The 26,338-nt window shown below is 37.1% G+C and overlaps 1 protein-coding gene across 3 annotated transcripts in view; it reads right to left on the bottom strand.

Moving 5' to 3' along the window:
- Window positions 1-22,999, bottom strand: part of LPIN2 (lipin 2) — a 41,537-nt gene extending 18,538 nt beyond the window's left edge. The window contains exons 1-9 of one of the 3 annotated variants that reach the window (XM_088131056.1): window positions 22,806-22,999; window positions 16,315-16,512; window positions 14,539-14,634; window positions 10,102-10,403; window positions 9,129-9,236; window positions 6,267-6,393; window positions 3,793-4,129; window positions 2,821-2,920; window positions 1,415-1,602 (exon numbers count right to left, since the gene is read on the bottom strand). In XM_088131056.1, coding sequence (XP_087987182.1) covers window positions 1,415-1,602; window positions 2,821-2,920; window positions 3,793-4,129; window positions 6,267-6,393; window positions 9,129-9,236; window positions 10,102-10,403; window positions 14,539-14,634; window positions 16,315-16,503 — 1,447 coding nt within the window. In that variant the 5' untranslated portion in view covers window positions 16,504-16,512; window positions 22,806-22,999. Of the gene's footprint in view, window positions 1-1,414; window positions 1,603-2,820; window positions 2,921-3,792; window positions 4,130-6,266; window positions 6,394-9,128; window positions 9,237-10,101; window positions 10,404-13,055; window positions 13,277-14,538; window positions 14,635-16,314; window positions 16,513-22,805 lie in introns of those variants that run through there. The other 2 variants (XM_007435496.4, XM_025171354.2) reach the window with 2 other exon arrangements.
- Between the last annotated feature and the right edge of the window lie 3,339 nt (window positions 23,000-26,338).

Here is a 26,338-nt window from a genome sequence, read left to right as displayed (position 1 = left end):
AGATCTAAACTTTTTCTTATTTTAATATAATATACTAAACTTTTTCTTATTTTAGTATAATATACTAAAGGCATAATCAGATCTTTCCTATTTTTGTAGCACTTCAGGAGAAGCTTGTACATTTCCTTTCAAGAGATAACTCATTAAGATCATGTTTTCAATCTCTGTATCTCTGCTAACTTGAGCATGGAAATTGACTGAATCAGTACAACTGGGCCAACATGGTTTACTTGTCAAAAATAAATTATTTTTAGTAGTCTCCTGTAGTAAATGAGGTCATATTCACGGTTCCTATGTAATTATTTCTGAAAGGAGACAAAATCTGATTAAATGAAGATGAATTGTAGGAGAGGCAGTATTTGCGACCAAATTCGGAGGGCGGAACGGATTAACTGTATTTACATTGAACCTTATGGGAAACCTTACCTCGACTTGAGAGCAACTCGAGTTGCAACCAGAGTCACGGAACGGATTAAGTTCGTAACTAGAGGTACCACTGTATCAATTATTTAGGAAATTATTTGCATTTCAAAAGTAAAATTATTTTGATAACAGGAATGTTTTATTGGTTGCAACTTTTCTCCCAGCTACCTCATTACATTATTGCAATGTTAAATCAAGTGTTCCACGAAATAGCCAATTCAATATAGATTCCAAAAGATATGACAGCACATTTCTGACTTTCATTTGAAAGCCATTGGCTTCTAAGTTTTTGATTGCCCCTGATACCTATCTGTTTAGCTCAATCTATCAATTATCTTGTTAAAATAAAAACATTTTCATTACAGAATTATTGCAGATAGTATCACAATCATCCTGTCATGCGTAACATGATTAGCCAGTCTTAACACTAAGGCTACTCTGACACAGAAATACACACAGATAGGCTGATACATTTTTTTGGCAATTTTTTCATAATTATTTACATGACCTTACTATTTCAAAATTTGGCAGATGAATGGACATAACTTCTGTCCATACATGGCAGAGCTTGTTTTTAATCAATCCAACAATCTATTGTACCAACTATAGGAACATTAATTCACAGGCATTTATTTCTATTGTAAGGTTTACAACATTCAAAGTTAACGAAGAAAAAAATATGTTAGTGGGATTCTCTCTCTGAAAGCTAGAGAAACACATAATCAAACTGAATAAAAGTAATTATGATAACAAGTTTCTATTTCTATACATTCAGTTCTAAAGTTTTCTACCACAGGAAAGCAAACAGGGCAAAACACTTCCGGCATTTTATATATGGCTCATCTCAATAAGAAATTATCTTCAGAAAGAGAGTTTTTAATCTAGTTTAGAAAGTTACATGACAGCACATCTTTTATAGCTTCATACTGCAGATTCTTCTATTCATTTGATCTCTCAAAATTATATAAGTAATCATAGGATAACAATATACCTTTAGATATCTCTCCATTTTCACTAAGACCTCCACAAAGAGATAATGTAACATCAGGCAAGTCCATTGCAGAATCAGACATACAATCTGTACCACTGTCTGCAGCAGCACTTCCAACTGATTGTGGAGACTGAGAACCAGAGAAAGTATCACACTCCAACCACTGTCTAGTACCTGGATCAGAGTCACTAAAGAGCATAAAAGAAGACTTTTACAACAACAACAACAATGGTAATAATAATTTATTAAACTTGCATGCTGCCCAACTCTCAATGGCAGCTCACAACATTCAAAGAAATTATAGTAACATCGATAAAAAATATAAAAATCATTTATATATAACTCGACAAAATTGACAATAAAAAATAGAGCTTCTAAAACAAAAAACTTCATTAATGTTGTTTATACTGCTGTTTTTAGTTATTTTAGATGTTCATTATATTGTAAGTTCATAGAAATCATTTTACGCAATTAGTGCAGAGGTTGATCTGTTCAAACTCTTCTTCCAATGAGTGGCCATTCAGCTATCAAGTATGGCACAAAAACTGCCGCTTTTTATTTTCTCAATTATTTGATAATCAGAGTTGCATTATAAGTAGTCCTTGCTTACCAACAGTAATTGGGACCAGAAACTCTGTTGCTAAGTGATGGAGTCATAAGACATGATGACACATGATTGTGCCAACTTATGACAGCAATTCTGGCAGTCCCAGTTGCTGTTGTTAGGAGAATACCATTAGGTCACAGTGTCCCATGGTCACATAACACCATTTGCAACCTCCTGCCGGCTTCCCCATTGACTTTGCTTGTTGGAAGCCAGCAATGAAGGTCACAAATGGCGATCATGTGACCACAGGATGCTGCAATGTTGTAACTGAGGGCCAGTTACCAAGCACCTGAATTGCAATTGTGATCATGGGGACGCTGCAATGGCCGCAACTACAAGGACATGTCTTAAGTCTCCCTCATTCAGCACCGTTGTAACTTCAGACAGTTGTTGAACGAGTGGACGTTAAGCAAGGACTACCTGTACTTCTGAACAAAGGAGCTTCACTGTCATTATTAAAGGTCAGGGAGGACATTTTCATCATCCATGAGAATATCTAATATTTTTTGTCTGAGAAGCTATGATGAATTAAAAACTTATTTTTCAAACTAGCCTAAGGTTTATTCATATATGTATGTAAAGGTAGTTATAAAAGGGATATATACCATTGAAAAGAAAAATAACAGGGTGAAATCTGCAGCTGCTACTGAAAGAGATCAATTAATCAGTTTAAGATGTCACAGTGTTGAGAAAGGCTTTGAAAGCTGGTTTTGATTCCATAAATATTTTTTAAAAATATATTAAATATATGTACATTACTGAAATGTTTACTATAAATATTTAGGTTTTTGTCAAATACCTTTTGGGAAAATAAAGAGCAGCAACCTCAGGTTCTAGAGCCTTCAGATCATCCAAATATATGTCATCAGGTCCTTGGTGCTGGCTTCTTTTATGTATCCCTGAAAAGAAAAAGTGGTGTTATTCTGACCAACTGGGGTATCTAAAAAATACAGTACAATAAGAATACTTAATTTTTAAAAAACTTCAAGGGGAATGCTTCTATAGGAAAAAAAAACTTCACTGTTAAAAGTTTTGTCAAATAGAAGTTAGCAACATGGTTCCACCTGATTTTAGATACTTTCTCTCTGAAAACTTTCTTGTATTCTATCCCATATTGTTCAAAAGAGCATCTGACTTCCCTCTGTTTAGGCTTCTTAAGGGGAGGAGAGAGACATAGAGGAGATATGGCAGAGATAAGCAAAATTCTAAAATTTGTAATTTTGTGAGCACATATAGTAACAAAATGAGGGCAGTGGGTAAGTTGCTATTCACAAAATGGCTGCCATCACCAATCACAAAAGGTTCATTTATTGGAAGGCAAAACATGTTCTTTACCATCCCAGTTGGAGCTCTGAGGTTCAAAGGCATTAGTATAAATAAAAATAATGATAGATGCTGGTGCTTTGCAGAATGTCTGCTTCTTACTTACATTTTTATTATTAAAAGTATCTAAAAAAAATCAGATAGGCAGGGACCCTAATGAGTGTTTGTGAGCACATTAATGCCTGGGACCATTATGCTGACTACCCAAGGTTAGGCAGAGGAATATTTCCTTCTGTAAGCATTTTTATATAAAAATAAATATACTATGTTGTATGTGAAATCTAAATGCACATATCTGAGCTACAAATTCTTCTTTATGCTATTCTAAAGAGCAAAGCTACTATATATATTTGTTGCTTACCTCTCAAAACTGGTTATATATCTGAAAGCTAGGAAAAACAGAAAAGTATTTTAAAACATTACCAAGAAATGAGTTAAAGATGTATACCTTTTTTCTTCGATGGAGAATCAAGTTTTGTTGGTGGCTTAATTTCTGCTGGTGACTCCGCCAGTGGGCTGGGGAGTGTATCAGAATCTAAGGCAGGAGAGTGCTCAAGAATGTCCAGAACAGGCTCTGTTACTGTAGAAGCAAGTCTGTCTTCAATATCTAGCTCTTTAAGTAGTGGATGTGTTCTTGGCTCAGGTTTTAAAACTGTACAAACTGAATCGTTCACCAGAACATCATCTTCAATTGTATCATTGCTGGATATAACCCTAAAATGAGTCTTCTCTGATGGAGTGATGGTAGCTGTTCTAGGATGTTCCAGTTTTTCCTTCTTGCTTATCTGAAAAGGAAAGCACCCTTTTTCTAAAATGGCTCATTCATCATCTGTGTTGTTCAATTCACATCTTATGAGTTGTGTGAACTGATCAGACCTATAGATTAGTGAATCTAGAATTATGTTTTGACTATGATGACCTATCATAAAATAGGTTACAGAAAATACAGATATCTTGTTTGTCCCACTTTGGATATGAGGTTTATTCCCATAGTCCTTCAATATACTTTTCAGTAAAGTTTCCTCCCTCTTCATGCTTTTGAAATAGAAACTATGGTAATGTATTGGCTCAATAGGAGGCAATCTCATATGAAGAACCAAATCACTGATAAAAATACTGTTAATGGGAAATTTAATCAGTGGAAAAACTTGCAATAGCATACAAGCTGCTGGCTCTTTAACTCAGCCTCACAAAACTTACAAGCCATTGTTTCTTACCTGTATGATCTATACTCATATTTTAAAAAGCATGTTAAGATTATTTTTAAATTGTAAAATATTTAATATTTAATTACATAAGCCAGTTTGAATTTTTTTTAAAAAAAAACTTCCTATAATTTGAAGTAGGAAAAACCAAATACAGTAAGACTTCAGCAACTATGGACCTCTGTGGTTGGCAAACTTCAGTTAGGTACAAACAACTACCTAAGCCAATATACTGAATTTAGTAAATTTTTAAGATCCAGATTTATGCTGGGAATATAAAAAGTCAAGAAAGAACTCTTAGAAGAAAATCCTACTAGCCCCAGATGTTTAATGTTTTAAAAATGGTGAATTACAAAAACAAACGTCTATATCTTGCCATCCCAAAAAAGATAAATGGTTTATACAGTGAAGAAAAAAGCTAAATATATTATAGTGATTAAAATAAACTGAGTTGAATAAAAGAAAGAAAAAAACTAGCAGAAAAAAAATCCATATAACTATAAATAACTATATATCAATTGTTAAACTTCTCATTATTAGCCCCATATAAGTACATATTTTAATGCTTGCATGAACTTGTTTTATAGTTTTCATATAATATCTATATCTATATATCAGCAATTTATATGAGAAAAAATGAGAAAAAACATTTCACACATAGAACAATAAATGAATTTATCACCATTCAAAATTCACATCAAAAATACAAATAAAATGTTGAATGTTCTCCTGGTGCTTTACTGATTTATAAACCATTCTATACCTTAAAATTCCACTATCTCCATAAAATGCTCATATCTGTTTGTTGTTCATACCAGATGCAATAAACTTTCATTATCCCAAACTTCTCCCTATTTTCACAAAACCTTATTGTATAAAATATAGTGATAGAAAATTTGTGGCCCAAGATCATCTTGTTACTCTATAGTTAGTTATTTCTTATATTTATATCCTGCCTTTCCTGTAAGAAACTCATGGAACATTTCTTCCATACTTATCAGTGAGTAAGTAATAAAACAGAGGAGCAGCTGCATGTAACATTTTTAAGTAAGATGTAGCTTGGTCCTAACAAGCCATACACTGAAACTAAAAGAATAGGTATTTCATATAGGGTGGCTCACACGTGGGTATTCACTGATAGCATTCTAGATTCAAATGAAACCAAGCCTCTGCCAATGTTTGCTGCATAGGCTTTAATGATGAAGGTAGACTTCAATAACTTTTGAACCATTGCTCAGAACTTTACTAAGCAAAATATTCTCTGTAAGCCTAAATAAAATAGCAAAATTTGAAACATGTCTATATTATGCCTGTAGAATAGTTGGAGTAACATGAATCAGAACAAATTTTAGCACATATTAAAACATTTGCATAGGACAGTTACTTAATTACATAAATCAACCTACACCAAACTTCAAGGTTTAGCTCAACAGAGTTCATTACTATAACCAGCAGAATTACCTAAATTGCTCATAAGGCAAAAAGAAAGGGGTGGGGGGGTGGGCAGTGTTGTTGCATTTATCTTAACTAATACTCCTTTAGGCATCTCCTTTAAGAGATGTAGCTATTTTATAAAAGGACCTATAATGAACCACAAGAGGGAGCTCCTTTCATTTATTTCTTCAAAAAGTTCTTCATAACATTACTACTGATAAACATATTTCTACTGTATTATCAAAACTTTTCAGAAAACAGAATGATTTGCAAACAAGCTTACCTTGGTAGATGCAGGAAAGCCTCCCCATGTCCATTCCATGTGAGATTCTCCTCTAATAAGCAAGTTCTCTGTAGGTTTAACTTCCAGTTCTGAATCACTTTTAGGACAAGTTGGCTGGCTAAAAGGGCTGTCAAAACAAAGTTGTATTTCAAGGCATTTATTGTACAAGGTTATACAAAGAATGTTCTCCAATTAACATTCAGCAGTAAAGCAGAAAGCCAAGCTCAGTTTTTAGACCGAACAAGGAAATTAAAATAAAATCACAGCAGACAGTGCTGAACATTTATCTTTTTCAAAGTTTTTATTATGTTTTCCTGTTTTTCAGATTAAATGCTCTAAAAGTATACCTCAATTCCAAAACAACTTTATTTACAATCTCTTGCCAATATCCCTGTGTAACAGGTTTAAATAGAAACAAAGTAGCATATTCAACCAAAATCTAGAGAAATCTGGAGAAGCCAGAATTCCTCTCAAACCAAGAGCTACTAGTATTAATTCAATTATGTGAAATGAAATGTTCAAAGCCAGTTTGGATCCTTTCACCAGCACAACCTAACAGCTCAATCCTTTATGTGTCTGTCCAAATAAGCCTCATTTCAGTTCACAGGCATTACTTCCAGTGCATGTAGAACTCTTTTTTGATAGACATAAAAATGATTCAAAAGCTATGAAAAAAAAATCACTGATTTGACTGCTATGATTGAAAATTACACCCAATTTCCAGTGCCATTTTACTCTGCAATATAATTTATTTTGGGAGGAGAATGGGAGATTCGCGACATTCCTATTATCACAGTTATTCTTTTGTTTACCCTCTCTCTCAATCTCATCAACACTAAGTAGAAAAGGAAATTTTAGCTGCTCTTTTTGCTTTTGCTTTTGCTTTTGCTACTGTTTGCTTTTTGCTTTTTTTAATTTTTGTTACTGTTCATACACTTAGGGCAGTTAAAAGAGGTCAACTTGCCTTGAAATGTGCCCTACGCTACACATTTTGAATATAATCATAGATGTCTCTCTAACCATGATGACTCAGAAATGATGAAATATGCATCTTGATATCACAACACATGCTCTGTCCTTTCGTATTTGCATTGCAATATCACACACACGTATGTAAGAGGTAGAGTTTGTGTCACAATGTTACGATATATGTTTCATCATTTGTTTCCCCCACCTACAGACACTTACGCTGCTTATGAGTTAACAAGTAAAAGGGAAATTGAATTCTAACACAATTTTGGGATACATGAAAATTGCCAAAGTTTTTTTAAAAAGTCCCACACCTTATTTATTTGTTTGTTTATTTTTAAATTTTATATATGCCGCCCATCTCACTATACAAGTGACTCTAGGCGGCATTACAGATAAAAAACTATGAAATCCTAGAAAAAATATATAAGTTAAAAACTACAAAAGGTTAAAATTAAGCTAAAAAGTTAAAACTACAATGCAAACTAAAAAAGTGGAGAAAGCATCCACAGGCTACCAGCCAACCCCAGTGCTGCGAACCCCCCTTGGGTCCCCATGCAAGATGGCAGAGCCAGGCCTTAACGCCCTTTCAGAAGGCCAACAAATACTCAATTATACATCTCCAAGTATACATCTCCATTAAGTGAGAATTAAGAATTAGGTGAATTAAGTGCTGGGGACTAATCTCATCTCAGGGGGCAAGATATTCCAGGGGGCAGGAGCCATGGCAGAAAAGGATCTCCTGGACCCCGCCAGTCAAAACACTGTAGGCAACGACAAACATACCCTTCCTGCTGAATCGGGTAGGATGGGTCGATGTAATGGGGACGAGACAGTTCCTCAGGTAACCTGGGCCCATGTCATGAAGGACTTTAAAGGTCATAACCAACACCTTGAATTGCACCCAGAAGCAGACCAGCACCCAATGCAGCTTGCACAGCAGAGGTGTTACATGTGCAGTCCTGGAGGTGCCCATAACTGCCTGCGCTGCAACATTTTGCACCAGCTGTAGCTTCCGAATACTCTTCAAGGGTAGCCCCACGTAAAGCACATTGCAATAATCCATATGAATGACTGAGAGAAGGGCTCCTGATCCAGGAAAGGGCACAGCTGGCATATAACACAAAGTTGAGCAAAGGCCCTCCTAGCCATGGCTGCCACCTGCTCCTCGAACAGGAGTCGTGAGTCTAGGAGGACCCCCAGATTGTGCACCAGGTCTGTCTGGGGCAGTGCCACCCCATCCAGAACCAAAGATGATAAGACCCCAGATATGGGAGAGCCCCAAACACAGCCACTCCATCTTGCCAGGGTTCAGTTGAAACCTGTTGTTCCCCACCCAGGCCCCACAGCCTCCAGGCACTGCAAAAGAACATCCACAGCAGCACAATTCACCTGGGATGGAGATGTATAATTGAGTATCATCGGCATCATACACCTCATCTCATGGCACCGAATGATCTCACCCAGAGGCTTCATGTAGATATTAAAAAGGAGCGAAGAGAGCACTGGGCCTGTGGCACCCCACAAAGCAGGGGCCACGGGTTGGACCTTTCATTCCCTATCAACACTGACTGGGACCAGCCTTGGAGGAAGGAGGTGAACCAGCCCAAAACTGTGCTGCCCACCCCCAACTCCCACAGCCAACCCAAAAGGATACCATGGTTGATGGTATCGACAGCCATTAAGAGGTACTCTGTCAGAAAAGCTTCTACAATGAATATTAGGACAAGAACAACATAGTAATGTGCCAGAATGCATGATCCCTAATACTATGTAACAGTACAGAGGCAACCCCACAGAATTAATAACGTAAAGATCTTCCTTATGCAGAGTTTATGTGAAAAATATTTAATACCATTTTTCATAAAAGAATTATACATGAAAGTGACCTACTTCACTGAAATAGACCAGTCTCCATCTGATAAAGGGTAATCATCCTTTGAAGGGTAAATCAATGTATCTTTATAGTTTTCATCCTTTGGTGGAGAATCTGCAGGGCTTCTGTGACACAGAATTGATGTTATTAAAGGACATAACATAACAGTGTATTTTAACATACAGATTCAGATGGGAAAAATGGTAAACTGGTAGATACTTTCACCCTAGTATCAGCAATTCCGTTAGCAATTCTGTGTTTTAGCTATATTTTTAATAGATCAAAGCCTGAAAGATCAGTAATGGTCTTTGCTCTCTGACACACATTCAAGCCTATACAGCAAAGAGCTCTATAGAATGATGCATGTTTGGGGGTATTATAGTACCTTGGCCTGTGTCTCAGCATTCAGAAGCCAAATCCTATGATTTTCTTAGTGGATCTGGAAAAATAGCCTGCTATTGAAATATTTATTATTACATCCTCAAATTTATGCAATATATATATATATATATACCTTAATCATTGTAAGTAAATGAGTCTTTATAGAAATTTTAGATTTCAATCGTAATCTCTTACGAAGCTTCACAATTGGTTACTTAATTTTAACAAGATAAATTATTTAAAGTTGTATCCTTATGGAAGGATTACCTCTTCATTTTTCTCATTTGATAATAAAAGTAGTAAGAAGTTTTTACTTGTTATATTCATAAAAACTCAATTATTATAGCAAACATACCTACTGGTATCTAATCTGCTCATTATTTATTCTATTAGTTATTTTTGAAGTCGTTATTACACATATTACTCTAAATATGAATTTTGAAAGATAAATTAGTTAAACATTTATACAGTATTCTGATGAGTTGAATTTATAAAACAAACTCTTATTTTAGTTTTGGATTTTGCCTAATAAAATGTAAAAGAAATATTATTACTGAACTTTTCACAATGTGACAGTCTAACTAAACAGAACTTCCTTTAAAAATTTACCTCAAAGGCTGAATACATCTGTCATCATCTGAACTTATTTCCATTTCAAAGATTTCCTCAGTTCCAAGAGAAGAGAACTGATCTTCTTTCTTCACATCTTGTTTACATTTTCTTTTTCTTCGCTTTTTTTTCTTCACTGACCCAGAGGACAAAAAAGGCTCTGCTTCCACAATTTGTGGAACTTCTGAGCTTAAACCTATCTTTTCACTTTCACCTGACTTCATCAAATTGCCATCATTTTCCTTGAAGAACTGATCTTCTGTAGGTATCGGTGATGTTGCCAAATGGGCCGGAACATTTTCCTAAAAATCATTTAGGTGTACGTGAATTACATATGTTTTACCAAATTATTACAATATTTGACTCAGAAATTAATGCTGATGATAATAGAAACAGAAATAGAAGTGTATATTATGATGTCCAGAAACAACACGTTTGAGTTATGATAGTTATTTAAAAATGATTATACACATATATTAAGAAATGGGGAAATGGATATGCACAACTAACTTCTCATGCCCACATTCAAGAGAAGATGTGTTTTGCACTGACATTCACTAAGATTTGGATACCCACTGTCTCTTTTCTCATGAAAGACATACTTGCCTAATATAACTAAGAGGTAGAGCTCTGAACATTTGGTTTTTTTTCCTATCCACCTTAGTTTTATATGCAAATCCTCAATAGTTAATTATTATGGCTTACTAAAACAAGACAACTTTATAAATCTTGAAATTGAAATTGGTTTGTTTAAAACAAAGGATCAAAATCAACCATACCAGATTCATAATAAAAAAAATTAATCAAAACAGAAGAAAAAGTTTCAAAATTCTCCTCACTGTGATGCCACAGCAGGAAAATGGTAGATGAATGCATATACCACATTTATATGTACTATTACCTTTCATAATCTACCACCTTTATTTACTTAAGCCAAAAATGACAAAGGTTCAGCAATTTTGCATTCCACTACTACAATTTGCTGCTTCCAAAGAAACCTTTTTCTGGTTTATTTGGCAGTGCATTTTTTTTTTTAAATGGAAAGCAACACCATGTTAGTCAGGTTATAGTTGGGTTTTCCTGCTGTTCTATTATTCTGGAGTGGCAAATAATACTTAGAAATACTTGAAAAAAATCTATACCTCTTGAATAGATAAATGCTGATTAAAAAACTTGAAAAGTATAAGCTTTCCCTAGACTGAATTAATTGTAAACAAGTTTGTAAATCCCCTATGCAAGTTTGTCCGGAAGTTAAACATCACAGAATTGTAATGCCGGTGGTTTTACTGGAAGATTGACACCTGTGTAGAGTAGGATGATCTTTCTCATCTTCAATCCAATTAACCCTGAGAAAGAGATACTCTTTTAACACTGAGATGGTCTCATTACCACTTGGTAAAAACAAAGACTCCTTAGCCTTGATGGTCTCATTCTTGGCAGGACTCCTCAACTTTTAACTTGATGGTATCATTCTTGGCAGAAGGACAAAGCATTCCAAGATAAGATATATGCGCCCTCCTTGTTCTTGGAAAAATCCAATGAGATGATACCACTGGAAAGCAGATGTACTTAATTAGGGTTCAGGGTCTATGTAAGCTAGTCAGAGACCTCCACAGGATGGAACTTAGTGCAGACCTAACTGGGAGGGTGCTACATGTTTGCTAGCATTGAAGGGGTCTGTCTGCCATTCTCTCTAAAATTCCCTGACTGACAAAAGGGGCATAAAGTCTATCTTTCTTTGTGTTATTGTATACTTGTATTCATGAATATTTTTAATTGCTGTCTTGTGTTAACATTCTTTGATCGCTGTTTTGAGTTATATTCTTAAATATTCCTGAATATTCCTTGATTGTTGTCCCATGTTATATGATTATGTTATTTTCTTGCACTGCCTTCGAATAAAGCCTTAAGTACTCTTATTGGTGTAATCATTACTTCCAAATCCAAAAGAACCTGTAGAACCAGTAACCCAACCCCACTGGACTGGGAACAGAGCAATACAAGGATTCAAGTAGGCTCACCATCTAATAGGTTTAGGGTTTTAGTCACAATCACAATAGAATGTGTAGTAATACTATATATTATTAATAGAGTTATAGCATGAGATACAAGTAATATTTTATCACATTCCTCTCTAAAAAAGAATAAATTTTGCTTATCTTAATAAACAGTCTTCTTGGGATAAAGGCATTCTAACTATAACATTGATAAGAAAGTTAGCTGTGATAAATTTCAGCAAAAGTAAACATGAGACAAAATATGCATTATCTTTTAAAACAGGGCATAAGGCTTATTTTAGACTGAGGGCTGCTCTTGACCTTTATTTGGCATATCAGGGACCATCCCAAAAAAGTAGATAGGGCCAGATTAAAAAGTAAATGATTTAATTTAAATATTATTAATTATAGCTAACATGTTTTTGTTGCCATTCAATTGCTTCTGACTGTTCATGACCCAACGGATGTCATTTTTATAGGACTGTTTCTCAGGAATTGCTTCTTCTGATAAGCTTAGGCTTGTCAGCAGTAATAGTATGAGATCACTGTGCTTTTTTTTTTTTTTGGCCTCTTCTTCAATTGCTTTTTATTTTTTCAAGCATGAAGATTTTCACCAATGTCTCTTGTCTTCACATAATGTATCGAAAATATTTAAGCGTTACTCTTGTTATTAAGATTTCTAGTGAGCAGACTGTTTGTTCTGGAATGATCCGTCATTCTTGTGGCCCAAGATATTCTCCTGCATCACAGTTCAAAGACACTGATTTTTAATTTGTTCAGCCTTTCAGATATTGATTTTTCTTTGTTCACCTTCTGTCACAGTTTTTCTCCCAAGTAGCAGATATCTCCTTATTCCAGGTAGCAGACATCTCCTTATTTCATGGCTACCGTCACCATCCTTGTGAATTTTTGAGCCTAGGAACATAGAATCAATATTTCAATTTCTTCTCTGCCTACCTGCATTAAGTTGGGATTGCCTGTTGACATAATTTTGCCAATGTTTTCTTAATACTGTGCAGAAGACCAACTTTTGCTCTCTCTTCTTTCACCTTCAGCAATAGGTTTCTTAAGTCTTCCTTGCTTCCAACCATCAAAGTGGTATCATCAGCATATGTGAGGTTGTTAATTGTCCCAGAACTAATTGTTCTGTAGTCCAGAAGCATTTTTCATGATATATTCTGCATGTAAGTTAAATAAGTAAAGTAACAGTATAAAAATCTTGGCATACTATTTTCCCTATCCTGAACCAATTAGTTGCCCAATATTCCATTTAAACTGTTGCTTTCTGGTCATTACACATTCTTCAAGAAGCAGATGAAGTGGTCTGGTATACCCATGTTTTTAAGTGCCATTAAGTGTAATTGTCTCCACAGTCAAAAGCTTTTAAAAAGTGGCAACACTTATATGATCTTTGAGGGACACTTGCAACTATGGAACATCAAATTTTGCACTTCTGTTTTATATTTAGAAAATGAAGTGATTACTAGCCATAGATGAGGTTATTCAAGCTGTAACTCCTTGGTTAAGAATTTGCTGGCAGGCTTGTCTTGAAAGCAACATTGTTTTTGTGTAGAGGTATGCAAATTGAATAGAAACAGTCTCTCTCTTAAACATTCCATTTCAATCATCAGAAGTGGTTTAATCTTAAAATTGACTGTCCCAACGTTCATTTCTCAGTTGGAAAGGCCCATTTTCAAGGTTAGGTCATTTTGTGTAAGATTGGGATGGCCTACACTTACACTGGAATACTTTTGGTGAAGTCAGATCATTTCAACCTTAAAATGTTTGGCATGCTTCCATTTTCTGAAGATAAATATCCCCTTTTCTTTGCTCAGATAGTAAAATCAATTTAAATTAATGTTGAATGCTTCTTTATCTGATAGTCTCTCATTTTATTTGTAGTTTCATGAATATGTTTTTTTATAATCCTTATCAAATTAAATTCAGTGAAAACCAGTATTTAAACATTTAGAACAGACAACATGAACAGAACTTTTTGCTATTTTAGTGACTTGTGCTGAATATAGTACACAATTTCAAATTAATAAGTATCACTGATACTTATGATTCTGTAGACTACAAGTAGTAGGGGGGAAAAAGAAGATGTAAAAAGAGACTTTAAAAAGTTTTAACTTATTTTTCTTTACTACCCACAATCTCATGTATCCTCCCCCAAATCCTCAGTATCTCCCAAACAAACATTTTTTTAATTAAGAGAGAGACAGAGACAATAGGAGACTAAGAACATCCAGGAACAAGAACAAATGAGAAAAAGGGAAAATAAAATAAAAATTAAGCTAGAGAGAGAGACAAAGATAAGAGAAAGATAAAGATTGAAATATTGAGTTGGCCCGCAAAAAATCAATTTCTTCTAAATAAAAAGCAAATATCTGCCCAAATGTTAGAATTGGAATAAAGTTACATTTGTTAGATGACTTACAAATTTTTCTTCTGTTTCCTGTACAAAGAAGGCTTCTCCATTATCACCCAGTTTCATGTGAAGATCAACTGCCTCTCCATTAATTTCAATATCAATCTGTGAAAAATACAACAGAACATTTGCTGCAATAAAAATACACCCCAAAACATATGTCTATATTTATGCAATATATTATTCTTTTAACCTAAACTGCTGAGACAAAAAAATTACCAATATACCATATTTATTTATTTATACAGCTGCCCATCTCACATATGTGATTCTGAGCAGTGTACAACATTAAAACACAAAACAATACTGAACAACAAAATAACCAACCCTGCCCACAAGAATCATTAAAAATGTTAAAACAATTTAAAAACTATTAAAACCATTAAAAATATGTGGGAGAATACAATCAATCTCACTAACAATACAACCATTTTGCAGGCTCTACACTACCACTACCATATCCCCAGGCCAACTGGCAAAGCCATGTTTTCAGCCAAGTTTTCATACTTCTTTGCCATTCTTTCAGACAATTATCAATGTATATTGAGTTAATTCTTATGAGCAACAAGGTAACTGATCCATCTGACTTAGCATGGGTATCTGCAAGGTATGTAAGAGATGGGCAAGTGACATCATAACATAAATGGGGCAAACTCTGTAATCTGCCTCATTTACATCATGATGAAACTGATGCAAATTATATATGGAACATCATGATGCAAGTGATGTCAATGGGCTTCTACCAAATGTCTGTTAGATGGTAGATGATAGAAATACTATCAATATCCAGTGTACATCAAGGCCAAGAAAAGCAACAGCAGCAGTAGCACTCTTGGAAGAAGGGAAGGAGTGGCAATAAGGCAGGCCAAACAAAAAATGAAGAAAATGTTTTATATTTGGTCAATTTTTGATCTTTAATGGCAAAATGTTATGTCCTACCCTCCAGGAACCATATTAGGATTTGATTTTTTCATGTTGTTCATAAATAACCTATGAGGCATGTATAATTATCAGACAAATTAATAATGATAATCAAGGATTCCTGCCAATTTAACAGATCTATGATCTATGAATATGTTTGCTTTAAAAGGATGATTCCTCTTAAACTAGTGGCCATTTCATTAAGAAAACAGTGATTCCAATACAACATATAAATTCTAATATTAGGGAAATGCTGCAAATTTTACATCTATTGTTCTACTTTCCACATAATTCTACAAACTTCTATATTTCTTTTTAATTGCTACTGTCTCTCCTTGTAGAAAAAGTATTACAGTTCCTGGATTACTTTAGTTATTCTATTCTTGATTCTTTCTAGCACTTTAAGATTTTTGTTGAAATGGAACAAGCAGAACTTTATACATCTCAGAATGGTGGCTTGGTTATATATTTATATAAGGATAGTATGCTATTTAATTTCCTCACTCAGGACAAGTTTATGTTTATTTGCATTTAATCTCATGTCTCATTTTTTATTCTCATGATGCAGTTGTTAATAGCTGTGATTGTGGCGTGCATCAGTTAAATCATTATGTAGCAGTTCTTAATTACCTTTATTGTTCTGCTTCCTATGGTAAGTTTTCTAGAGGCTTCTATTTGGCCACTCTGAGTAACTGAACAGAACCTTGCTATAGCAAGGCTCCCCTCCCTATCCTACCTTACAGGTGTTTATTGAATCTGGAAAAATGATGTGCCACAATAACAGTATAGTTTACATTGTACATACAGTTGGCAAAAAAGGAAAAGTATTTTGATTCCCTAGTCTCTGACATTCATGATACTCACCACTTTCTCTTTTGAACGTAAGACACCAAGTTTTCCAAATCGGACATGGAATGGTGAGCATAGGTATGTACCATCTTGTTGCCGAACTACAATTACATCAATGCATCCTGAAAGTGTAGCTTGATTAATGCCTTTATACAATTCCTTCACAGTAACCAGAAGTCCAGCAAGCTGACCAACATAATTCATATTTTAAAGCTACAAAGAAATGTTGATTGAAATTATTATTCCAAATACAAAGAACTTTAAATTGTAAAAAAAAAAATACATGCACAAACCTTTTACCACGTAACATGAATTTTAATTTAGCAATTCATGCAATAATTGTGATCTGAGGTTATATGTGTAAGACATTGGACTGAAAATAAAAGGTCAGTGCATAACTCCAGAGTATTAGAGGTAATGCATATTGTGCATATATGTCAAGAGTACATTTTCAATTATTCAAGAATTTAAAAAAATCTTATGCTACTAAAGTTCAAACCCACAGTACTCATTATAATTAATTGCAGTCTTGGTAATGCATTCATAGGGGTCTAAACAAAACAAAGGTTACAGTTACACAATACACATGTTATATGTACGTTATTCATGTGGAAACTCAGAACTGACATTCAGTTTATCAACTTAATGAAATTGCAAATAATCATCGCTCCTTGCACTTGCACTGGTTACATTTACCCTTAATATTCACAGGTACATAGTCACTGCATTGCTTTAGGCAAGAATCTACTGAAGGACTTACTATTAAATATTCCTGAACAAGATTTGGTTCACTATTTAGAACCAAGTTATATCAGATCTAATGTGTGGCCTCCAGCACATGCCCATCATCACCCTGATTTAATGAAATCTCCTCTAAATCGTCCACTCATGCTGTCATTCCTATCTCTGCTTGGTACTCTCCTACTAACTTCTCTCCTCTCTTCTCCATCAACCTCTGCCTACTTTCAGTCACCATTGTCCAAGTCATTGCTGCTCTTGGCAATACAGACAATTCTGCAGCCACCATCCCATCCTAAATGCAAACACCACTCAACCCCCCCCTTCCAACTCCATTCTCACCAGGCACAATAGAAGAACCCAGGCTCTCAGCATCCACCGCCCCCCCCCGCCAAATCCCAGACCCTGCCATCACCAAGGTTGCATTAGAGCTGTATTTCAGAGACAGCTAAAAACAAGTGGAAGCCACAGCATGGGGAAAAAAAACTTTTTTGTTAAAATTTAAAGGCATACAATACTGAAGTACATGCCAAGTTGTCCTATGCTTTCATAACACATCTATTAATCAAGACTTTTAAAAAATCACATCTTCACATATTTTATGTAGATATGAGAAAAGTTTCTTTTGCCCCTACTAATGCTATATAACATTATGAAGGAGAAAGTGACAGTTAGGACAACTAAAACAAAGCAAAACATCCCCATTTCCTATTACCTTCCCAGGGACTTAAGAAACCATGAACTCTGTCAGCTTAGCCATAAAACAGAAGGCCAAGGAATGTTCATAAAGCTGGAAGGAAGACACTGGGGGCAAACATAGGCTCTAGGAAGCAAGGCCAGTATAAGATAAACTCATAAAAGTACTACCTAGAAAAAACTATGCCTGTGAACTGCCCCTCTGTTCTCTCAAATACACCACTGTCTTGGTAATACTACTCTCATTACCTCCTAGTATTGCCCTAATTATCTCACTCACCTAACTAAACACATGATGTGCTGCTATATCCAATTAAATATGTTGCTGCTGTATACAACCACATGTACAGATGTGGCCAAAAGTATTGGTACTTCTCCACTTTTTTCCCAAAGAATCCCAATTTACCATGAAGTAAGTTGAAACTGACACAAGTAGTGTAAATGAAACTGACACAAGAAACTAATGACAAACCATTTCAGTACTCTTCCCAAGAAAAATACATGGAACAGAATTTGGGCTTGACTGGAGTAAGTACAGTGGTACCTTGGGATACGAACGCCTCTACTAACGAACATTTCGGGTTACGACCAGCTTCGGCAGGAAACATTTGCCTCGGGTTACGGCCAACTCGGGATACGTCCAGAGTCACAGAACGGATTAAGTTCGTATCCCAAGGTACCACTGTATGTACCTTTTTATTACTGAACAAAACAGACATTTAAAAATCTCAAGGAAGCCATGCTTTAGTATATTAACAATAATGAAACAATGCTGTATTCAATCTTATTAACTTTCTCAAAAGCGTTAAATCTTTTTCATTATTAAACTGATTCAAAAAATAATAAAAATAATGCAAACACTAACAGTTGCAAACAAAACCATTAAATTTCATTTCATTTAAACTATTATCACAAAAACCAGATGAACAAAACAGTGAAAAATAAGAAAAAGAAATGAAAAGGAGAAAGAAAAAAAAGAAGAAAAAACAACTTTTCCTACAGTTTTAAAATAATAATAGTATAGTCAATTTTTTATCAGTAAATTAAATCTAGGCCATATGAAATCATATTGATACCTTTGAAGTCCTGGCAGATTCTTGATTCTAACTATACAGGTACTCCTCGGGTTACAACAGTAATTGGGACCAAAATTTCCATTGCTAAGCGATGGAGTCATAAAGCACAATGTCACGTGACCGCATCGCTTAGCAAAAGAAATCCCAGCAGTCCCCCATTGCCATAGTTAACCAAATCCCAGCAGTCATTAGGGAGGACCCACCCCGATCCAAGCCATTCCTGGCCTGGTCCCTTCCAAAGCCCTGAGCCTCAGTAAGGTAAGGGACTGCCTCCTCCTGAACTCACCTATCTCCTCCCCTCTTGGCCATCCTGCACAGCAGCACTCCTTGGTGGCAGTGCCAGTGGCTCGGGGGCTGAAGTAGAGGCCCAGAGCCTTCAGCAGTCTCAGCTGGCTGCCGCTGCCCCCAGGCCTCTACTTCAGTCCAAGCACCACTGGCACCAGTGACACCACCAAGAAGTGCCACCTTAGACCTGTGCCATGGCCAGCTACCTCAGCACAAAGTCCCACCGCCACCACTGCCCTGTGCCCTGCGGCCCATTCACACCCAGCTGACCCTCGCCGTCTTCCTCCCGCTGCTGCTGAAGTGCACCTGGCCTGGCCCTATGCGAGGCAGCTGCAGGCCTTGCCAGGCCTTCTTCTTGAGGCTGCATGCACTGTTCTCCAAATCACATGCGGCCTTCTTGGAAGCCCTCCAAAGCATCGCGAGAAGGGTGGTGGGGGAGGCTGGGGCTTTGTGCTGTGGCGCTGGGGTGGCTGGCCACAGAACAGGGCTTGAGGTAGCACTTCTCAGTGGTGGCACCAGCGCCAGTGAAGCTGGGGCTGAAATGGAGGCCCAGAGGCAGTGGCAGCGGGTGGCTGAGACTGCTGAAGGTCCCAGGCCTCTACTTCAGCCCTAGCACTGCCACTGCCACCGAGGAGTGCCGCTGTGCAGGGTGGCCAAAAGGGCAGAGATGGGGGGGAGATAGGTGGATGGGGGAAGTTGAAGTGCCACTGTGGTTGTAAGTGTAGGCAGGCTGCCAAGCACCCGAATTTTGATTGTGTGACCATGGGGGCACTGCAATGGCCTTAAATTTGGGGACTGGGCATAAGTACCATTCATTCAGTGCCACCATAACTTCAAACATTCACTAAACAAATAGTTGTTAAGCGAGCACTACCTGTAGTATGATTCTTATTGTATTTCCAACACTAAAGGCAGTATGAAATATTTGGGCCTTATTGGTAAGGAAAATAAAAGATTTTATATCTCATGAAAAATGGACATTTTGAAATAATTCTTATTTTAAAATGCCAGGAAAAGTTTTGATTTTTTTAAAATCATGCCCTAAAAAGGGAACCACCCTTAATCAGTTAATAGGTGACAGTACAGTACTTATAAAATGTTTGAAAATTATGAAAGGAATATAATTTATCAAAAGCAGCTGAATGACAATGTAGTAAAACATTTGTTACATTCCTTCTTTGACACATAGACCAGCCTTTCTCAACTGGGGTTACATGAGTGGTCACTAGAGCTTCCATGAGATTGTGATTGAAAAACATTGTTTTTTAATTTTGCGCAATGCTAGCAATCGCAGTGGGTGGGAATTTTTACACGCCATAATTCAGCTTACTGATCACACTAACGTACTGTGAGGTAAAGAAATAATTTTTATGCAGGGGTTCCCTGAGACTTGAAAATTGTTTCAAAGGTTCCTTCAGGGTAACAAGGTTGAGAAAGTCTGGTATAACCCTCTGAAATTCATGAATTTTTATCTGTACTAGAGAGAGTTTTTACAGAGGCTATACAGTTTGATGTTTTCAAAAATTAAGAAATATTACTAAAATGAACTTGGAGAGACAATAAAACAATCTCATTCTAGTAAGGTATATTGATATTTTTACAATAAAGGCATGAGAAAATTCCACAATTAAAAATTAATTTTATATCAGATACTTAAAAGCAGGGGTCCCCAACCCCCAGGCTGCAGACCGGTCCCGGCCCGTGACCTGTTAGGAACCGGGCCACAGAGCAGGAGGTGAGTGGCAGGCAAGCGAGCGAAAACAGCTGCTCTGCATTGCTCGCGTTACCACCTGAGGTCTGCCTCCTGTCAGATCAGTGGCAGCATTAGATTCTCATAGGCACGTGAACCCTACTGTGAACTGCGGATGCGAGGGATCTAGGTTCCCTGCTCAGAATCCGCATTTTTACTTATTTTACTCCGTGCGTGGCCCGCCCATTATTTTATTTACCACTGCCGTCCACACCTCTTCCTGCACTGCGCACTTGTCTCAGTCACAATTTTGGTAAGCCCACAAGCCTTTTTTTTTTTTTTTAATCGGTTCAATCATGTCCGATTCTTCAGAGACTGCCTGGACAAGTCCTGACCAGCAACCGATTCCTATCCCCGTGCAAAGCTCCACCAGCGTTTCCTCCCACCGAAATAATAATAATAATAATAGAAATAAAGTGCACAATAAATGTAATGCGCTTGAATCATCCTGAAACCATTCCCCCCCCCCCCGTCTGTGGAAAAATTGTCTTCCACAAAACCGGTCCCTGATGCCAAAAAGGTTGGGGACCACTGCTTAAAAGTATATTTGTGAAGTTTGAAAAAATATTGAGAAATTTTAAAGAGAAAAGTACGGTTATTGGCAACAAAAATAATTTAAGTATAGATCATTAATACATGAATTTGCCAAACATTGATATGTTTTTTTCTGTAATTGGAATGAAGCCTGAAAAAGTATCCAAAGTCCAACAGCTATAAGATATGGCCCAAGTGCAGTTTACCTTTGCTGGAATGAAGATCCCTACTAGAAGATAAACATTATGCTCTATTTCAAATATATGTCTAGGTTCCCATTTTCAGATTTTATATTAATCAGGTGCAAGCTTCCTGGATGTCCTAGAAATATCTTAAGAAAACTGCTCCAATCCCAATAAAATCCTTAATCATTTAATAGCAGGCTTGTCTTATAAAACTTTATAATAATATATTTGTCCAATTCCATATTTCCAAATTACCTGAGAATTTTAAGCACAACTGTCACTATGAAATATACATATATTCAAGCACAACAGGTACTATTACCATATGTTTTAATGAAAAACTGGGATATCCAGAAGCTAGGTGGGCAAGGCTAGAGTGACAAGAATGAAAGCAAAAGTCACAGACCTCAAAGATGTACCAAGGGACTTAAATCATCCTACTGAAACCAAGATTACACCAGAAGTTCCTAGAAATCTAAAAAACATACTTTTTAAAAAACTTTAATAGTAATTTTACAGTATACTCATCGCACTGGTGACAATAAGGAACTAATTATATTAAGGGCATCATATAATACAAATAGGTGAGATGTCTCAATCATATGCCCAAACCATCCTCCTGTTTGTTTTAAAACTTCAGGATCCCCATTTAGTGCTATCACTGCTCCTCTAACACCTCTTTTTCCATTATTATTCTGGTTATGATGATGCCACGCTGAGAATCAGGCACTTAAAGAGTACCAGTTCTCCCAGTTGGCCTATGGAGAGGGGAGCATACCTCCCTGCTCCCAGGCCCAGAGAGAAAATCCCGCACAAACATACTTCCTGCTTGGGCTGAAAAACCAGCGTTTGGCCTTTGGGGTGGCGGAGGGGGGTCGGAAGATGCCGGGATGGCTTCACTGGCATCTTCTCCCAAGCAAGAATACACGCAAAGGACTGAAGCAGCACAAACACATCTAAATTAGGGCTTCACGGCCGTCTGGGCGAGCTATCCAGGCTCACAGCAATACTGGGAGAGGAAAGAGACCAAGAGGCAGCTGGCTAGCTGGCTAGAACCGGGGACGCCCATCCTGAGCGAGGGGAAAGGAATGAAGGATGGAGCACAGCCCGCCAGGACAGCACCCGGAGCGGCGAGGAGGAACGGAAAAGGAAGGATGCGGCCCCTCGAGCCCGGTCAACTAACCAGCCACCTCACAAGGCTGAGTGCCCGCCAAGCGGCAGCAGGACTTCTTCATTCCTTACCTTTTTCCCCCCCCCCCCTCAGCCGGGTGGAACCGGGAAAGAGGCGAGGAGCAGCAGCCAGCAACCGTTGGTGGCGGCGGTTGAATGAACTGAATGGGCTGGCCAGGCAGGCAGCGCGAAACTCGCGAGGTGGGGGGGGGGGGAAGCAGCGGTGACGCACGATATCGCTGCGGAAATTCTCGCTCCTCCCCCTCCTCCTTCTCGCCCGTCTGTTGAGCTAAGCTAAACCAGCAACAGGGCAGTGCGGGTGGGGGCTGGAGGAGGTAAGTCACACGTGACTGGGGGGAAAGGCGACGTTATTCGTCCTACCCACCCTTGCATTCTGAGCTGGCGACAATGTCTAATTAGTGGGTGTGGCGGCAGCCGGTAGGAGGAGCTTCCTCTTTCCTTTTCGAGGAAGCTTCACTTGACTCGTGATCTCTTACTTACGGAGAGTTGGTAGATGGAACCGAGCTTGGCATGAGTTTCAGCGTGCCTTCCGCTCCGGGTATATTGTTACAGATATTACATATAAATTAACATTCCTGCTACATTACAGGACAGGTCTGTGATTCTCTCTCATACTTCAAAATTGCATTATGTGTAAGGACTTCAAGCTCTGATATCCAAATTGTGGTTTACTGTACTAGATTGTGGGCGACCTGCCTCAAGGAGATGCTTCATCTCCAGAGATACTTTATCTCATCTTGACAAAGAGTCAGATCTGTGCATTCCATCGTAGTACTTCTGATTAAATTGGGCATCAGCTAAATAGAGAAGAGTTGTCCCTAACCTACAGATATTATAGCTGTCTCCTTACAGTCAGCTCTGGGAGAGCTTTCTCCCCCCCCCCCCCCCATTGCCAGTTGCACACGAATGGGGTGGTATGGGAAGGTTGAGGTCAAAAGAGAAGGGAGGAATTAAGCATTTCTCCAGATAGTTGATTACATTAAGGAATATAAAGTATGGATAGAAATTGGTTTTCCCAACTGGAACATAGCTGTGAAAGCTGGTTAAAAATTACCTTTGATCTCTGCTGCTGGAAAAGATTGTTGAGAATTCTTTAGACCACAAGAAGAATGAATAATTTAATACCAGATGAAATAAACCCAAACTGATTACTGAGAGGGAGGGGGTACTAATAACAAAGCTAAAGCTTAATATTTTGGACACATGATGTGAAGACAAGAGTCACTGGAGAAGATTGATGCTTAGAAAAATTGAAAGCAATTCCAGAGGACAGTAGAAGACAAGACAGCTAGATACTGTATTGTCACTTGGACATAAGAATAAGTTTGTTGATTCTTTGTAACCAAATGGTCAATATTTTGACAGGATTATCAGTCAATACAGTAACTGCTTCTCTGAGTTCTTGTAAACTTATTCTTATGTCCAAGTGACATATAGGCCTTCGATTCATGGATTCAGATAAGGTTTTAAACCATGCTGTTTTTTTGGTTTCTAGTGAAATATATTTAGTTCCATGGGAAACAAAGGGGCTGGTAAAAAGTTGAGATGGAGATTTCATCACTTGGTCTTTATTCTTTAGGTGAAGTGAGATGTTCTAGCGGAATATATATTCTGTATATGAATTAACAATCTCATATACTGGTAGACACCATCTTCTCCTCCAGACTATGCATAATACAATGTTATAGTGTCTTCATCTGATGTGATAAAATCTCAATATCCTAAACTGATGGATAAATCCAATACATGTTTCAGGGATATTTTAAATGTAATAGCTGAAGATCAACATGACTCATGATTAGGAATGTGAAAGTAGAGAGTTGCATGTAGTTCACTGATTGGTGTGTAGGTATAGCAATCAGCAGTTATAGTGATCAATTCATTGTAGATCCCTAGTCTATAGTAATGTAAGTTGTAAATTATCACTCATATATTGCATTTATTTCACATGGATTCAAAATATTTTAAATCAAAACTGCTTACAGAAACAGTGAGTAACAGGCCATTCATATTACTATCTTAAAAAAAGGGGGATGATTCAAAGAAAACTGCTTGCTCAAGCCTTTTTTAGAAAGTTTCCAAAACACTGCTCACCTGATGGTATTCACTTTGATGGCCAGAAAACAGTAGTTTGAAACGACAGAGAGTCCCCGATATCAGGGACCTCTTGCTTGTGTCCATATGATTGTAAAGTTTTGAAAATAAGAAAGAATGGTAGGGGATATGGCAGTCTCTGATTCCTGTCATTTCAGATACTCCAATTGCAAATACTGCAGTAAATGTAAGCATGCATTATGAATAAAGCATTTAGCCTCTTAGATGCAGTCATCGTCTATTGATATAATACGGACACAAAAAAATACCAGCTGAGATAAGAGCTAAACTGATTCACTGAACTGCTGCAGTGGGTCCCTTTTTTATGGATCTGGGTTTAGTGCCAGTAAAGCACTTTACGTATTATTGTATAAATTTGTAGCTGCCATAAATTTAGGGAAATCTTTGAAAAAAGGCCCTCTTCAATGACTGAACACCAAATGCAGATTAAAAGCACGTATATGCCAAAGCTGGATTTAAAGCTATGATTTATGCCATTTTCCAGGATTTTATTTTTAACTCATGAAATTTTAATACTTGCACTTTCTGATTTAGGAGAATTCAAAAGAGTGAGGATTAGATCTGCACTTTGTTTCAAAGCAGTTACTGTTTAAAAAAGAAAATCCCACATGGTACACAATATCTGCTTTAGTATTTGTTTACTATTATTACATACTTGACATTCAATAAAATGTAACAGCCATAATACTTGAGACAGGCCAATGCTTTGGTGAAATCTGCTAACTTGATGGTATCATTTGTGCAAATACCTTGTCCATGCAGATGAGCATATTCTGTATCAATACCTCTAATTTCTTGCTGTTCATTATTTTAAGTAGAGTATCTTCTTTAAAAACAAGCAGCTAGAACATAGGCAGTATATGGTAGACACTTCCACACAAGGTTTTGGTGGTGCAGCCAATGCCAGTCTATCACTGGCATTGAACAGCTGAGCCCATTTATTTCCAGCTCAAGTTCAACTGTGGTTTGGCTAGCAAGGAATGTGTTGCTGTTGAAGCTAGGGGTTCTGCAGAACTTAAGGACAGATTGTTTTCACATTACTGGGTGCTTTATCTCCCAGTTCCAGGCTTTCCCTTCCCCTGCACACTGCCATTCATAAAGCCAGCCTTTCATAACTTCAGCTGAAAGCAGTCGTAGAGTAAGAAGTGGGGGTTGAATGACCAACAGCTAAGATAGCCTACTATGGAAAAGGAAGAACAAGAGCTTGTAGTTGGATGGGGTTGGATGTATTGCAGAGAGCAGGGGAAGAGCTCTGTAGTGCAATCTGCTTGGGGCCTACAGCTGTGGAGTTTATGGCTGAATTAGAGGTGCTATCTGTTTTTTATTGTTGTTTTGGTTTTTTTTACAAGCATGTTCAACATGTAACTCTTTTTAATGGTAATAATGTATTTCCTGAACGCCAAGGGTTAATGGGAGAGAACTTGAAACAACCAATATTCACAAATTTGTCAGACCTATTTAAAAGTACC

The sequence above is a fragment of the Python bivittatus genome, unplaced genomic scaffold (assembly GCF_059951505.1).
Source record: "Python bivittatus isolate LINGU-HERP-01145 unplaced genomic scaffold, Pbiv_v1 ctg000840_np1212, whole genome shotgun sequence".
Classification (NCBI taxonomy): Eukaryota; Metazoa; Chordata; class Lepidosauria; order Squamata; family Pythonidae; genus Python; species Python bivittatus.
The sequence above is the reverse complement of the archived record's forward strand: the minus strand, read 5'-3'. Positions and strand labels throughout refer to the sequence as shown.